A 16,105-nucleotide genomic window follows, 5' to 3' on the forward strand; every position below is an offset into this window, starting at 1 on the left:
GGAGCAATGCACTATACAGGCAGTGCACAGCACGTGCAACTGTATGGCCAGACATATGGGCGGGTGTCCAAAGGAATGGCATCTGGGTGGGAAGAGGGAGGTAACTGGGTTACAGGCAGTGTGTTTGTGCGATGGTGTGCATGCATGGTGGGGAGGCAACAAAAATATAACTCTGCAGTGCAGCTTGACGCTGCATGGTGCGGACAACCCATGGGTGTTTGGCCTGCCTTGGGAGGCGGCAGTGTGGACAGCAGGGTTTCACCCCACTTTCAGAAAATCGAGGATCAAGCTGCTTTTTCCTGCCTGTCTGCTCCAGCCCTATATCAGCTAAGGATGGAGACATCATTTATCCAAAGATGAGCAATTGCTAGCATCAACAACTTAGTGAACATGCTAGAGGTCAATGTCAGCTTGAAGGAAAGCAATCCATAGTGAAAATATCTGTTCTCATAATAAAATCTCAAGAATTTGTATTCATTATCCTATATTGAAATAGGAAGGTAAACTTCTGAAAAGCCAAGGAGGCCAGAAATTCTGTCTATGAGAAGTGTTCCACTTCTGGGTTTCATTTTGAAGTGCTTCTTCACCAATTACTTGACATCAGAGCCGTCCTTGACTGTAAATAGTTGAGGGGAGATTGGAGTGGTTAATGCACAACAGAATGGTTGTCAATAAAAGAAAATAGTTCTTACTCTAACAGACAACATACTCACAAACAACTGTGACATTAAGTGGCTTTTGCAATTGGGCACAGCAGTATTCAAGGGTGGGTTCTTTGCTACCTCATCAGCTCCACTAAGTCTATTCTCTGAGGACAACAAAAGGAGTCGCCATTGTTAGTTTCAGACCCATGCTTCATTTATTTTTATGCTGCCATAGTACCCTAACAGGATTCTGTACACATGTGTGTTCTATATGGATATACGTGAACAAATGTAGAATTTATGAAATCAAGATCCTTGACTTCATAGGTTCTCAAGCACATATGTTTCTCTTATTGCAGACATGACACTCAACATTTTGACATCCAGAGTTAATATCAGAGCATGTGCTAATTTCCACTCCTAAATGAATATTCAGCCCAATGCAGTGATGGCAACAGTTGTGAAGAGCTTTTTTCCACAAAGACTTTGTTTCTGTGTAATCTCACATAATGAGAATCACAGTGGCAAAGAGTGGTCAGAGAGTACAGAGAGCACTCATCTGCGGAGTATGGAGACAATGACGTATAGTTACAATCCACCACCATTTTTTTTTATATTGAACAAAAATCACAATGAATAAAAACTGGGTAACACAAATGACAGAAACAACAAAATACCCAAAATGTACAAAACAAACTACAAACAAATCTATAACAAAACATATTAGAAAAAGATGACTTCCAACTATCTCTTCTGCAGGTACATTTCTTTATAGATACCACCCCTCTTTATTTCTCCTACTAATTACATTTCATCTATATATTTACTCATGCTGACCAATAAAACCAACAATCATCATATTACCTTCCTTATTTTTCAAAAAGTCAGTGAAATCAATTAACAATTTCCAATTTGTACACAGTCTTTAAATAAGGTTTAAAACCTTATTTCAACATTTTGATATAACTGTGGACCAAACCATATGTTATGTTACTTGTATGTACACAATGAACCATCACATTCCTTTAAAAAATTAAATAGCTGCTGTGGAGTAAGTGGCTCCAATAGCTATATATCTCAGAGAGCAGAATATGGCATAAAGAAAGATGAATTTAATTACTTCTGCCCATCTCCTTCACCACAAGACACACACCAAGTCCTCAAGCTACTGGGAGCTTCCTTTCTGGGATCAAAAGCAACACAGCTGGACAATTTTCATTCAGAATACAGAAAAAAAGATGTACACAACATATGCAAATGACATATTTAATTTCATCTTTTGAACATGCAATTATCCTATACAGTTCTGAGTGCAAATCCTTACATAGTTAAAATGGCACCTTTGCGTATAAAAGGAAGGCAGCCATTGGAAAACCAAAGGTTTGCAGAAGTATCAAAGGCTTTTGAAATCCTAACAGGGAAACCACAAAATATTCTAGAGAAGACTATGGAGTTTATCAGACAAGGGAAATTGGAAATATAATCCAATGGATATCTGAACGCAATCATGGGGTTTAACGTTATTGTATGATAACCCACTACACGCAAATTTGGGCAATGGGAAGTCAGTCCGAACGCAATCATGGTTTCACATTATTGCATGATGGACTGCCACATTCAAATTTGGGCAATGGCATGCTATTTTCTGGCAATGGGGAGCCAGTTTGAACACAATGTGCATTCATGTAATTGTGCTAAACTAGCGACTTTAAGTGAATGCGTTCTGGCCCCACTTTCTTTTCATTCGAATTTAAGAGAATTTCCTCCCATTTGATAAACTCCATTGTATACTCAGTGAGCATGAAGACTCATTCCTGAGGGGAAATGGAAAACAAGGAAAAAATTAGAACTTTGTATCCCAGAGTAAAGTATGGGTGGCTGCATGACATCCTGAATGAAAGCCAATTTGATCAGATTTGCATGGAAATTTGATTATACTTTATGACACGTTATGGCACTGAAGTGGTTTTAGTTTTGATCTGTACTTGGAGGACTGGAAATGTGGGACTTAGCAATGACTTAGGAATTCTCCTGGACTTGGCAGTGACTTTTTATAACACTAACCACAGTATTTTTCTTAGCAGGCTGTCCAAGTTGTAAACTGGTGGTACTACATTCATTCTATTCCTCCTTGAGCGCCATTTCTAGAATATGGTTCTGAGTGATAACTGCATAAATTTATGGTATTTACGTTGTGGCATACTTCAGTGCTCTATCTGTCTGCTATACTGTACTTTTAAACATTTACAAAAAACACCCCAAAACCACTGTCCCAAGACATGGAGTAAAGTGTTACCAATCTACAGATTACTCACTTCTACTTCTCTTTTTCATCCAGCAAGAAGAATTCGGCTGTATCCACACTGCAGCAATAATCCAGTTTGACACCACTCAAGCAACTGTCCTGACTCAGTGCTATGGAATTCTGGGAACTGTAGTTTTGAGTTATTTAGCCTTCTGTCAGAGAGCTCTGGTGCCACAACTACAGTTCCCAGAATTCCATAGCATTGAGCCATGCCAGTTAAAGTGGTGTCAAACCAAATTATTGCTGCAGTGTGGATGCAGCCAACAAATAAAAAGCAGTTTAAATCCATAATCAGTGTTTGGGCACAGCAACAGCATACATAAAGGCTAATAAACTGAAGCTTATGATAGCACTCTTCTTGGCAGACTGTTTATCCGCCTGGCCAAGTAGTGTTCACCTGTTCAGGACACAAGTGAATTCTCCCAAAACACACATATTCATAGTCTGGAAATGTTACATGAAGCAGCTCTGCTACTGTAGGCTCAGGTTGCCTTGGTACAGAATATCTTTCACCAGTTGAGGATTATGTGCCATCAGGAGGCCTTTCTGGAAAGAGATAGCCTCACACACCCTATAGATTAGAGTAACATGATAAATGTTAAATGTAATTAAATGTAAAACAATCTAGGAAGTACATGGAGGGAAAGGTAGAAACACTGACAATAAATAAAATAATACAATAAAGCGCAAACATTTGGAGAATGGAACACCTGGAATGCAATGAGTGAGTCTTACCATGGGAAAACCTAATTCAAGTATGAAACCACATGGCATGAGATGCCAGAGATCCATAGGAATCTTATCTTGTCATGAACAGGCAGTATGTAATCATTCCTTAGCCTGATTCCTATTGTTAGTCCTCAACTAGAGTTGATCCACTGAATTAATGGGTTTTAACTATGTTTTGATTCACCATTCAGTACTTGATTTAATCAGTCTACTCTAGAGAGACTAATACCAGGATTTTAGACTTCTTATCCAGACCGAAGCTCAGTTTTTGAAGAAAGCCTGATTAAAATATTTATCATCTGTAAAATGTTTAAAATAATGGACTTCTAAATCACTGACAATTTGCAGCTATCTGTACTTCTATAGCAGCTATTCAAGTGTCATACAATGTTATTTACAAAACATACAAAAGTTTCAGGTTCTTCCTCCTCCTCTTCTTCGCCCTCTTCTTTCGTTGCTCCACCCTTTGCATACACACCTTCCATGGTGCTTACAATCTGTGAAAAGTTCCAAATCATTTTATTATGTCTCACCAGCTATCCTTCATTCTTATCTTATCTTAAATAATAATACTGTAATAATAATAATAATAATAATAATAATAATAATAATTTTATTTATATTTTCCCTCCTCTCCCAGGTGAATCAAGGTGGGATTACAGATCCTTAAAAACATGACCTTGAATCTTTGAAGTTGGTTTTAAGGATCTGTATTTTAGCTTGTTTTTGTTTGTATTTGTTATTGTTTTCTGCCTTGTTTTGTTGAGATAATATAAGTGGGGACCATCGTTCTTCAAAAGGTAGAGGAAGATTCTACCCCTGCAACCTTCTAGATTGATCAGTGAGCTTTTCCATAAACCAAAAATTCCAAAATCGAGACCACCAATCAGTCATATTGACCTTTCCAGTTTTCTAAGCCCTGGCAATTTCAATCCTGGCCAATGCCAACAAAAATGCAATAATATCTTTATTGTGTAATGTCTTATTTTGATTAATAAACACGGAAAGCAATAAAAGTTCTGGAGAAGGGACAATTTTTTGATCAGTGATTTCTGAAACTAAGTTAACTACTGAATGCCAAACTGCAAATACATTTGGACAATTGTACCACGTGTGCAGGAAGGTACCTCTCTTACTACACCCTCTCCAACAACACGAGGTGGGGTTCTTAGTAATGCGTGCAAGTTGTAGTGGTGTGAGGTATCATCTTAAGTGCCTTCTTAAACGGCTCCAAGGAGGTAATGAGATGGATCTCTTCCAGGAGACTATTCCAAATTTCAGAGCAGCTGCTGTAAAGGCTCTCTGGGAAGTCAACGTGAGCCTGGTTGATTGATGTTCTAACATGTTCTTCACAGTTATTCTAAGTGTGCGGGGCAGGTTGTGTAGGGAGAGGCATTCCCGCAAGTAACTCAGGATCAAGCCATGTAGGGCTTTAAAGGTAATAACTAACACCTTGTATTGCGCCCAGAAGCTAATTGGCAGTCAGTGAAGAGATTTTAAGACAGGTGTTATATGGTCTAACCTGGATCAACCGGTGATCAGTCTGGCTGCCGCGTTTTGAAGCAGTTGAAGCTTCCGAACTTGGTACAAGGGTAGCCCCACATAGAGCACATTACCGAAATCAAGACTAGAAATTACCAGTGCATGTACCACTGCTTCTAGGTCCTTTTGGTCCAGGTAGGGGCGCAGTTGGCATATCAACTGAAGTTGATACGAAGCACTCCTGGCTGTCGCCACTTGAGATGACAATTGTAGCGACAAGTCCAGAAGTACTCACAAACTGCGAACTTCATCCATTAGGGGGAGTGTGACCCGTCTAGGACTGGTTGACAAATCTCCATCCCTGGACTTAAGGTACCTATTGCAAGTACCTCCGTTTTCTTTGGATTCCGCTTGAATTTGTTTTCCCTCATCCAGCCCATTACCGACTTAAGACAGGCATCTAGAGGAGAGATGCCATTCTTAAGTCACTACATCAGTCAGAGACATAGAGAAGTAGATTTGGTTGTCATCAGTGTACTGATATCACCATGCCCCATGTCTCCAGATGATCTCTCCCAGTGACTTCATGTAAATGTTAAACAGCATGGGGGACAGGATGGCACCCTGAGGGACGCCAGATGTCAACTCTCTCTTGGTAGAGCAACTGTCCCCCAGCCTCACCATCTGGAATCTGCCCACGAGGTTGGAATGAAGCCACTGGAGCACAGTACCCCCAATACCTAACTCCCTCAGGCGTTCCAGAAGGATACCATGGTCTATGGTATCGAAGGCCGCTGACATGTCCAAGAGCACCAACAGGGTCACACTTCCCCTGTCGACATCCAAATGAAGATCATCGACTAAGGCGACCATGGCAATCTCAACTCCATATCCCGCCCTGAAGCCGGTTTGAAATGGGTCGAGATAATCAGCTTCCTCCAATATAACTTGGAGTTGGAAGACAACTGCCCTCTCGATCACCATGCCCAAGAATGGTAAAGCCTGGAGCCAAAAATTTTATCTAATTACAGAATCATAGAGTTGGAAGAAACCTCAAGGGCCATCTAGTCCAATGCCCTGCCATGCAGGAATACACAATCAAAACACCCCCAACAGATAGCCATCCAGCCACTGTTTAAGAACCTCCAAAGAAGAAGACAGAGCAGTCCCAAAATGGTGCTTTGAACCAAGGCAGACTAAGGGGGACAGTACAGACATATGCAGTTGAGGGAGTTGGGATTCCACCAAAAGATGGTTGATGAGATTAAGAATGTTTTGAGCAGGTACATGAAAACCCATTAATGTGAGTCACATGTGTGTGCTTCATTCTCGGTTTCATTTCTTTTGCTGCTCTTGCTGTAGTTGTGTTTATTTCTTCAAGAGTAAATTAAAAGGGTTCCTCCTTTCAAGGCAGATTTTAATTTCGTTTTGTTCCAGCCCTTTCAAGCAAGAAAAGATTTAACTTCTTCCTGTTGGATCCATTCCTTTGCTAACAGAAAATATTAAGGGCTGCCATTTCTTGAGAAGATGGTGAGGTAAAGCTAGGCATAGAAAAAGTAATTGATTTTAGGTAGAGGAGCCTATTTATATCTATTCGTTCTGGCCAAGGGACTGGAAACAGGACCTACTTTATAAAGTTTCACTTCATTGTATTATACTGCAAGTATTTAAAAAAGTATTAATAACGTGAAATTTATTTTTAACAAGCCGTTTAACTTGTGGAATATTAGAATGCCATGAGTATTATCAGTTTATTGTTAATTCTTTTTCACTGCTCAATTAAGAGGAACATTCAGACAGAGGAATTTTGATTTAGACTAATTAATTAGGAGACCAACAACTTTTGACATACTCCTTCATTTTTTTTATTACTAGAAATATTGTGATAAAATAGAAATTATCTTGTCAGCAAATTTATTGATCATTTGTAAGCCACTAAACACTAGATTATTTCAGATAGTATTTTCCCCACTTTAAGATAAAAATACAGTTTGAAAAAAGAAAGGACAACCTTGTTTGTTTTCTCTGTGTATATTAATAATGAGGTAGCACAAGTATGAGTCCTAGCTATAAACTTACCTCCTGGAACATGCTAATCAGTTCTTGCACCACTGTTCAATAGTCAAAGAATTAGTACAATGCAGATATTTACATATACTCACTTATAAAATAAAATCTAAAAATAGCAGCACATATGTACAGTCGAACTAAAAAAAAGTGAGGCTGGGAGAATTAACAACTAACTTACCTCATTTAGATGGCCTGTGATATTCCTAAGCATATCCATTTCATCTAGCATTCTATCTTTATTTAGTGATGGAAGAGCTAAAGAATACTGTGCAACAGACTCTGCAGGAACTGCAGGCATTATAACCATTGTGTCAGGTTCATACTTTATTTTTTCTTTCTTCTTTGTTCCAGGAAGAGAGCTGAGCGGTATTTCTTTCCCTCTTGGTTTTGCTTCTTTTGCTGCTCTCATTGTTGTAGTTGCGTTGTCTTTGGAAGAGCAGGTTTTTGAAACTGTGTTATTCCAAATTATGAGTGTGAGGAAAGAAGTAAAAAACAACACATTTTGATTTTAAAAATAATACATTGATTGTTAATCAAGTTCCTGATTCATTTAAACTACCTAATTTTAAGTATTGGTACTTACTGCAAACACTGCATCTCACTGTGCTAATATAAAGATGTAAAGAGGTGTTTTTCTTCATACTCAACAAAAAAAACACCCCAAGGAAGCCTCAACTGTCAGGAATCCATCATCAGGAACATTTAGATGTGGCAAGATTCACTACAGAGTAAGATCTTTTAAATACGACATTTGTGTGTGGAGTTTATCACATGGGACGAATCCCATACAGAAATTAAATTTAAACGGAAAACAACTCTAATTTGTGGGTGGTTTTTCAGATGATGCTCAAGGTTAACCCGACAGAAAGTTGGGGGAAAAAACAGCATTTGCGGGATATTTTTCAGATGATGTTTGCATGAAAGAGAAATAACGCAAAAATGACTCAAACGCAAAGTCGTCAAAACCTGCTCCTTTTTACTTTTGCTAAAATCCGAAAGTACAAAGGAGCTTTCCATTCAGGTTATTTTCACGTTCTTTGTCTTTCACGCCAACGCATCTGACAAACAACATCCGGATGTTAAAATCCCTTTTCTGCACGGGATTTTACCAATTCGCCCTCCATGTGATAAACTCCTGTGTCCAAATATGTGGGGGGAGGGGGTTGAACAGAAAATGTTTTTCTCTGAACAAGAAACCTTTTTTGCCACAAAATCATGGTTCTCCACACAACCTGTCATCGTGCAGAAAATACTTTCTGGCAAAACCCACAAATTTGCTCCAGACAAATTCATATTTTCCTACGCAAAAATGTTTTTGTATTTAGTACTTATTCAGAAGAGTCCCAAACTGTGAATGTCTTTTAAAATTATGCAGCGTCTCCTCCCAAAATGGATTTACATCTTGGTGCTAACGGGATCCCCCCTCTTTCCCAGATATATCAGTTGCCTTTGGAGCTTTTTTGCAGTTACTTTCTCACTGATACCCTTTAGCATTTGCAAGGCATTCCTTTTCTGTAATTAGCAGGATCTGGGATTAGAATTATAGTTTCACATATCACTTAAAATACTGCAATATTATCAAAACAATGTAAATCAAGATTCAATTATAACGTTTACTTTGAAGTGCGGTCTTTCAAAGTACTGTAGTAGTAGTCCTGTGCAATTCAGGACTATGGTACATTTAATGAAAAGATTCCTCAGAGTAACCTCTGGTCCTGTAACTGATTCTTTCCTGTTTATTCACAGGTACCATGGCATTGGTTAATTAGCTATTAAATAGTGAACCAATCATTATTGGTTTCAGCAGTCTGATTCAAACTGTGAGGAGGTTGTTAATTATTGGTTTCCTCTTTGAAGTCAGAGCGATCTTTTGTTTTGCCATTGCATTACTATCAAGTAACAATTTGTACAAATTTTAGCTCTGCCTCTAAATAGAAAACTAGTAATTTAAGTCAACTGTGCAGCATAACCACTGGGACAACTACTACTGCAACTATGTTGGGTTACAAAAAAAGGAACTGTCACACATTTTCCTGAAAAGAACAAGATTGCTGTACAACATAAAAATTATAACTTTTTGGCATCCTGCATCCTATGAAAAAGATTAGTGAACAAAATATGACAAGTCCATATAAAATTACTTCCTTAAAAAAAAACAATTTGAGGAGAATAGGAACAACATCTGGGTTCAAATTGTGTACATAAGGCACCCTAACAGTATATTTGAATTAATGTACCTGCATTAGGAGAGTTTTGTTCTGTTCAGTCTTTCAGTGATTCCTCAGATGATTTAGTGTTCTCAAACTTAAAAAAGAACACAAATAATATAGGATTAAAACAACATATCTGCCTTTTAAATCTGGGGTCTTAGAAGGGTAATGACTGCTCCAGAAGGAATAAATTTTGTACATCTCTTTACCTTCTTTAAGTACAATGGTAAATGTGGGAGGACCGGTGAGAGAAGAATATTAGTCAGATGGCAGACATGGCTCACTGCACAGGATCTGGTGCCTTTAGGGCATTCTGGCGCCTATATATTACACCAGCGTCATGTAACAGGTTTAGCTTTGGATTAGGACACTGGGAGGCCAAGGTCTGAAACTGGTGTGGCCATGGAAACCCACTGAGCAAGTCACACTCTCTCAGCCTCAGAGGATTGCAAGGGCAAACCCTCCTCTGAAGAAACCTGCCGAGAAAACCCCATGATAGGTTCGCCGTAAGACAGGCAGCAGGGTGGCCAGGTGTCCTAACTGCAGAATGTAAGACGTTCAATACAAATGTAAGGCATGACCAAACAAAAGCCAAAAACACTCGTATAAATGTAAATCCATGCCTCTTAGGCCCGAAACACACTGCAGAAATAATCCAGTTTGAGACTGCATTAGCTGCCCTGACTCGGTGCTAGGGAATTCTGGGAGCTGTAGTTTATTGTGGTCACAGAGCTCTCTGACAGAGAACGCTAAATGTCTCACAAAACTGCAGTTCCCAGAACTGCCTAGCATTGAGCCATGGCACTTAAAGCGGCCTCAAAACTGGATTATTTCCACATTTTGGATGCCAGTTAGTCTCTAAAGGTGGTACAAGATCCCTTCGTTTATAATCAATTTGCCATCCAGAGTGTCATACTGGTCCTCCTTTTCCAGGATGTGTCCTACATGCCAGCCAAATGATATCCTCCATTGTGAGCCTGACTTCAGCTCCAAAACACGCTGCAGAAGTAACCTAGTTATATAAGCCTGGCTCAGTTACTGCTGGGGAATCCTGGGAAGTGTAGTTTTGTGAGACATTGGGCCTTCTCTCTCAGAGGTGGCATCCACACTGGAGAAATAACCTGGTTTGGCACCACTTTGACTCTTTGTCTGGCTCTTTGCTATGGAATTCTGGGAGGTGGAGTTTGTTGTGGGCACAAACCAGGTTATTTCTCCAGTGTGGATGCAGCCACAGATAGCTCTGGTGCCACAACAAAACCCAGTTCCCAAGATTCCCTGGCACTGAGCCAGGGAAGTTAAAGAGGTCTCCCAAACAGTGGATTATTTCTGCAGTGTTGTTTTGGACCCTATAGACTTGAGCCTGCTTCCTCAGAGGCTGGATTATACTGTCTAAATATATATCAGCCTCACTCTCACAGACCCACCTAAAAGAGACCAGAGCAGCACCAAGCCCTGCTGCTGTTAGTGCTGTTGCTTATTTTGCTGACAGTGGTTCCTAATGGGTGTTGTTCAGCTCACAAGGCGGGCCCTCATCTCTCCTGAACCCGCCCTCGCTTCTGGCCTCTTCCTTCTTGCTCTTCTTTCTGAGGGAAATGGTCGTTAAACGGCCATTTGTTTTTGAATTGGAGCCTTGGGCAAACAGAGAGAGCGCCCCTGGTGGCCTTCTCACTTCTCTCTTCTGACTCCTTTTTATTTTCCCCTTACAATTTTGGGCCAATATACACTGCAGAAATACTCCAGTTTGACACTGCTTTAACTGCCTTGGCTCAGTGCTAGGGAATTCTGGGAAGTGTAGTCTGTTGTGGCACCAGATCGCTCTCTCTCTCTCTCTCTGACAGAGAAGGCCCAAATGTCTCACAACAAAACTACAGTTCCTGTTTATGATATTCTTATTTAAATTAATCGTTTATATTATGATAAGCCTAAACGTAAATACCGTAAAATATCATTTCTTTTTATAAAGTGTATGTGAATATATATATATACACACACACACACACACACTACAGTTCCCAGGATACCCTAGCACTGAGCCAAGGCAGTTAAAGCGGTTTCAAACTGGATTACTTCCGCGGTGTGTTTTGGGCTTCAGTTTGGTCCAGAACACACTGCAGAAATAGTCCACTTTGAGGCCGCTTTAACTGCCCTGGGTCAGTGCTAGGGGATCCTGGGAACTGTATATATATATATATATATATATATACACACACACACGTTTTCATAAAAAGAAATCATGTTTTACAGTATTTACATTTAAGCTTATCATAATATAAACAATTAATTTAAATAAGAATATCATAAACAGGAACTTTAGCCTTCTCTGTCAGAGGGCTCTGGTGCCAGAATAAACTACAAATCCCACAATTCCCTAGCATTGAGCCAGGGCAGTTAAAGCGATCTCAGACTGGATTATTTCCGCAGTATGTTTTGGGCCTCAGTTCGACCCAGAAAACACTGCAGAAATAATCCACTTTGAGGTGGCTTTAACTGCCCTGCTAGGGAATCCTGGGAAGTGTAGTTTATTGTGGCACCTGAGAGCTCGCTCTCTCTCTGACAGAGAAGGTCCAAATGTCTCACAGAATTACAGTTCCCAGAATTCTTTTATTTGGCATGACCAAATAAAAGCTAAAAAAAACAACACTCATAAGTTCATGCTTTTTAGTCCTGCTCAAAAAGGAGGGCATCTTGAAAACCCCTCCTAGACCAGGGTGACCAGATATCTCCTGACTGCAAAGGACAAGGAACCTCAAAATGTAGGATGCTCAAGAAAAATGTAGGGCATGACCAAATAAAAACTAAAAACACTAATAAGTTCATGTTTCTTAGGCCTGCTCAAAATGGAGAACATTTTCAAAATTCCTCCTGGACTAAGGTGACAAGATATCCAAATTGCAAAGTGTACGCTATTCAAGAAAAATGTAGGACATGACCAAATAAAAGCTAAAAACACTCCTATAAATATAAATTCATTCTTCTTATTCCTGCTTAAAATGGAGGACATTTCAAAAATTCCCATTGGATCAGGGTGACCAGATATCTTAATTGCAAAGAAGGACAAGGAACCACAAAATGTAGGATGTTTAATAAAAATGTAGCATGTGACCAAATAAAAGCTAAGACGACTCATATAACTATAAATTTGTGCTTTTTATTCCTGTTCAAAATGGAGGGTGTTTTGAAAATTCCCCCTGGACCAGGGTGACCAAATATTCTTGTCGCAAGGAAAGACAATGTACCACGATATATAAGATTTTCAAGGAAAATGTAGGACCATGACCAAATAAAAGCTAAACGCACTCATAGAAACGTAAATCCATTACTTCTTAGTTAGGTTCAAAACGGAGGACACTTTGGGATTCTTCCTAGACAGAACGTTGAAATGTAGGACAGGTCCTGGAAAAGGAGGATGTCTGGTCACCCTGTGCTATCAAAACAACATGTGGAGCAACTAGGAAAGTTGGTCAACGATGCATCAGAAAAAAATTCCCTCCTCAGTTTTCCATGTTTTTGTAACCACACTGGCTTAAAATGGGAATGGGATGGAAAGCTTGATCGTTTCATTGTGTGCAGCTGGACCTAATAAAGACATCATTCCTTACATATTTTTTGTACTTCTTTTTGGTGGCTACTTACAGTTTGTTCTTCAGACTGTCCTTGTCTCACGCTGAAATCAATGGGACCCACAGCACCATTCTATACAAATTTATTCAGAAGTAAGCTCCTGTGAACAGGAGTGTAGCCTTACTTGGCACCTGGCTGCACAAGTCCCCCAAATCCCCAATATAAGAAATGGAGAGGAGGAATTTTATTTATTTCCCTAACGAACAGAAACCGTTGTTAACAGCTTTGCTTTATTTTGGATTTTACATTATCATGTGTGTACATCAGCCTCTGCTGAGCTTGCTTTTAATTCAACAAGTGCAGGAATGCAGTTTTAACTTGGCCGCTTCAGTGGCTGTAATAGTACAAAATCAATTGCACATTAGTATCACCAAAATTATAGAGCCAGTGTGGCTTAGTGGTTTGAGTTCCTGGAGTATGACTCAAAGCCAGGGTTCGATGAAACCCACTGGGCAAGTCACATGCTCTCAACCTCAGGGGAAGGCCATGCCAAACCTCCTCTGAACAAATCTTGCCAAGAAAAAAACCATGACAGGGTTGCCTTAGGGATGCCATAAATCCAAAATTACTTGAAGGCACACAACATCTACACACACACCACCACCACCAAAATTATATTGAACTATAACACATATCAGATTGACGCATGTATAAACAAGCCTTAGAAATCAGCCCAAACAAACGTTATACTGTATATCAGTCCAAACGCATTTGAGGAGTATATTTAAGTCTATGAAAGCTCATGCTGCCAACTTCTTTCTTTCTTTCAGTTAGGACTTTATCACATGGGGGAAATCGCATGAAAATTGCATAGTCGCAATTAACATTGTCACACAACGTCGCAATTAAAGTGGTATTATCCTGGGAATAAACAGACAATAACCAACAACAAATCATTCACCGAGGGATCCTGTGAATGATTTGTTGCTGTTTATTGCCCGTTTATTGCCTGTTTATTCCCGGGATAATGGCTCTTTAATCGTGATGTGTGTGAAAATGTTAATCATGATTGCTCACTGTTTAAACATCCACCCCGATTTTCCCTGTATGATAAACTCCTTACTCTCAAAGGTGCTGCAACATTTCTCTACATGCTGGTTTTACAGGCTAATGTAGTTATATCTTTGAATTCTGTTATACATCTGTGTTATTCAAAATACCCTGAATCATTGTCTGTCTTCCCTTGACAGATTTTGAGGGGGGGAAACAAAAAAACTGGTGGTCAGCCATATTAGATAGCCTGAGAAGCCCTGTTCTACATTCTTGTAACCAAAGTACCAAACTAAAAGTTATACAAAATGATATTGTTTCATAAATACCTACCCACAAGGTCTGGACAACAACTAGGGTTGCTGTCTTACACACACACACACACACACACTTGCATGCACCAGATGGAGATCGACAACAGCAGCTTTTCCCAGCAAAGGATACAATAGGAAGAACATCGGATTATTATTTTTTTGTTTTGTTTTGCAGCCAGTAAAGGTACAGCATCACTTGATTCAGGGAGGTATGCAAAGATTTTTGGATGAAATTTATTCACTTCTATATACCTTTCCTATCTGTTTTTAAGCCTGGTTGGAGATGGCAACTGCTTTGGTCATCGTAGCAGATAACTTGCACAGGATGATGGAAGAGTGCATCCCTGTTGATACTCTTGGACAAAAAATCTGTAGCATTTGATAGGTTCAGTCATGGTCTGAAAGGCATGTCAGCGATTCCCAAACCTTTGTCCTCCAGATGTTTTGGACTTCAGCTCCCAGAATTCCTGACAGTTGGCCAAGCTAGCTGGAAGTTCTGGGATTTTAAGTCCAAAACATCTGGAAGACCAAAGTTTGGGAACCACTGTTCTAAGTCATTGTGTGAGGATGAGGAAGAATCATAGAATCGTAGAGTTGGAAGAGACCACAAGGCCCATCCAGTCCAACCCCCTGTCATGCAGGAACTCTCAATCAAAGCATCCCTGACAGATGGCCATCCAGCCTCTGTTTAAAGACCTCCAAAGATGGAGACTCCATCACACTCCGAGGGAGTTTGTTCCACTGTCGAACAGCCCTTACTGTCAGGAAGTTCCTCCTAATGTTGAGGTGGAATCTCTTTTCGTGCAGCTTGCATCCATTGTTCCGGGTCCTGTTCTCTGGAGCAGCAGAAAACAAGCTTGCTCCCTCCTCAATATGACATCCCTTCAAATATTTAAACAGGGCTATCATATCACCTCTTAACCTTCTTTTCTCCAAGCTAAACATCCCCAGCTCCCTAAGTCGTTCCTCATAGGGCATGGTTTCCAGACCCTTCACCATTGTAGTCGCCCTCCTTTGGACATGCTCCAGTTTCTCAATGTCCTTTTTTAATTGTGGTGCTCAGAAATGGACACAATATTCCAGGTGGGGCCTGACCAAAGCAGAATACAGTGGCACTATTACTTCTCTTGATCTAGACACTATACTTTTATTGATGCAGCCTAAAATTGCATTGGCCTTTTTAGCTGCCGCATCACACTGTTGACTTATGTTCAATTTGTGGTCTACTTGGACTCCTAGATCCTTTTCACATGTACTCTCGTTCAGCCAGGTGTCCCCCATCCTATATCTCTGCATTTCATTTTTCCACCCTAAGTGCAGTACCTCACATTTCTCTGTGTTGAATTTCATTTTGTTAGCTTTGGCCCAGCTTTCTGGTCCATTCAGGTCATTTTGAATTTTGGTCCTGTCCTCTGGGGTATTAGCTATTCCTCCTAATTTGGTATCATCTGCAAATTTGATAAGTATGCTCCCAATTTTGTCCTCCAAGTCATTGATAAAGATGTTGAATAGAACTGGCCCAAGGACAGAGCCTTGTGGGACCCCACTGGTCACTTCTCTCCAGGATGAAAAGGAGCCATTGTTGAGCACCCTTTGGGTTCGGTAGGTCAACCAATTACAAATCCATGTAACAGTTACCTTGTCTAACCCACATATTACAAGCTTGTTTGCAAGAATGTCATGGGAAACCTTGTCAAAGGCCTTACTGAAATCAAGATATACTATAGCCACTGCATTCCC

The 16,105-nt window shown here is 40.0% G+C and overlaps 1 protein-coding gene across 1 annotated transcript in view; it reads right to left on the bottom strand.

Annotated features, from left to right (window-relative positions):
- Window positions 1–11,113, bottom strand: part of CCDC7 (coiled-coil domain containing 7) — a 99,325-nt gene extending 88,212 nt beyond the window's left edge. The window contains exons 1-4 of the mRNA XM_042471938.1: window positions 10,865–11,113; window positions 9,468–9,534; window positions 7,409–7,680; window positions 4,086–4,175 (exon numbers count right to left, since the gene is read on the bottom strand). Coding sequence (XP_042327872.1) covers window positions 4,086–4,175; window positions 7,409–7,639 — 321 coding nt within the window. The 5' untranslated portion in view covers window positions 7,640–7,680; window positions 9,468–9,534; window positions 10,865–11,113. The remainder of the gene's footprint in view (window positions 1–4,085; window positions 4,176–7,408; window positions 7,681–9,467; window positions 9,535–10,864) is intronic.
- Between the last annotated feature and the right edge of the window lie 4,992 nt (window positions 11,114–16,105).

Source organism: Sceloporus undulatus, chromosome 6 (assembly GCF_019175285.1).
Source record: "Sceloporus undulatus isolate JIND9_A2432 ecotype Alabama chromosome 6, SceUnd_v1.1, whole genome shotgun sequence".
Lineage (NCBI taxonomy): Eukaryota > Metazoa > Chordata > Lepidosauria > Squamata > Phrynosomatidae > Sceloporus > Sceloporus undulatus.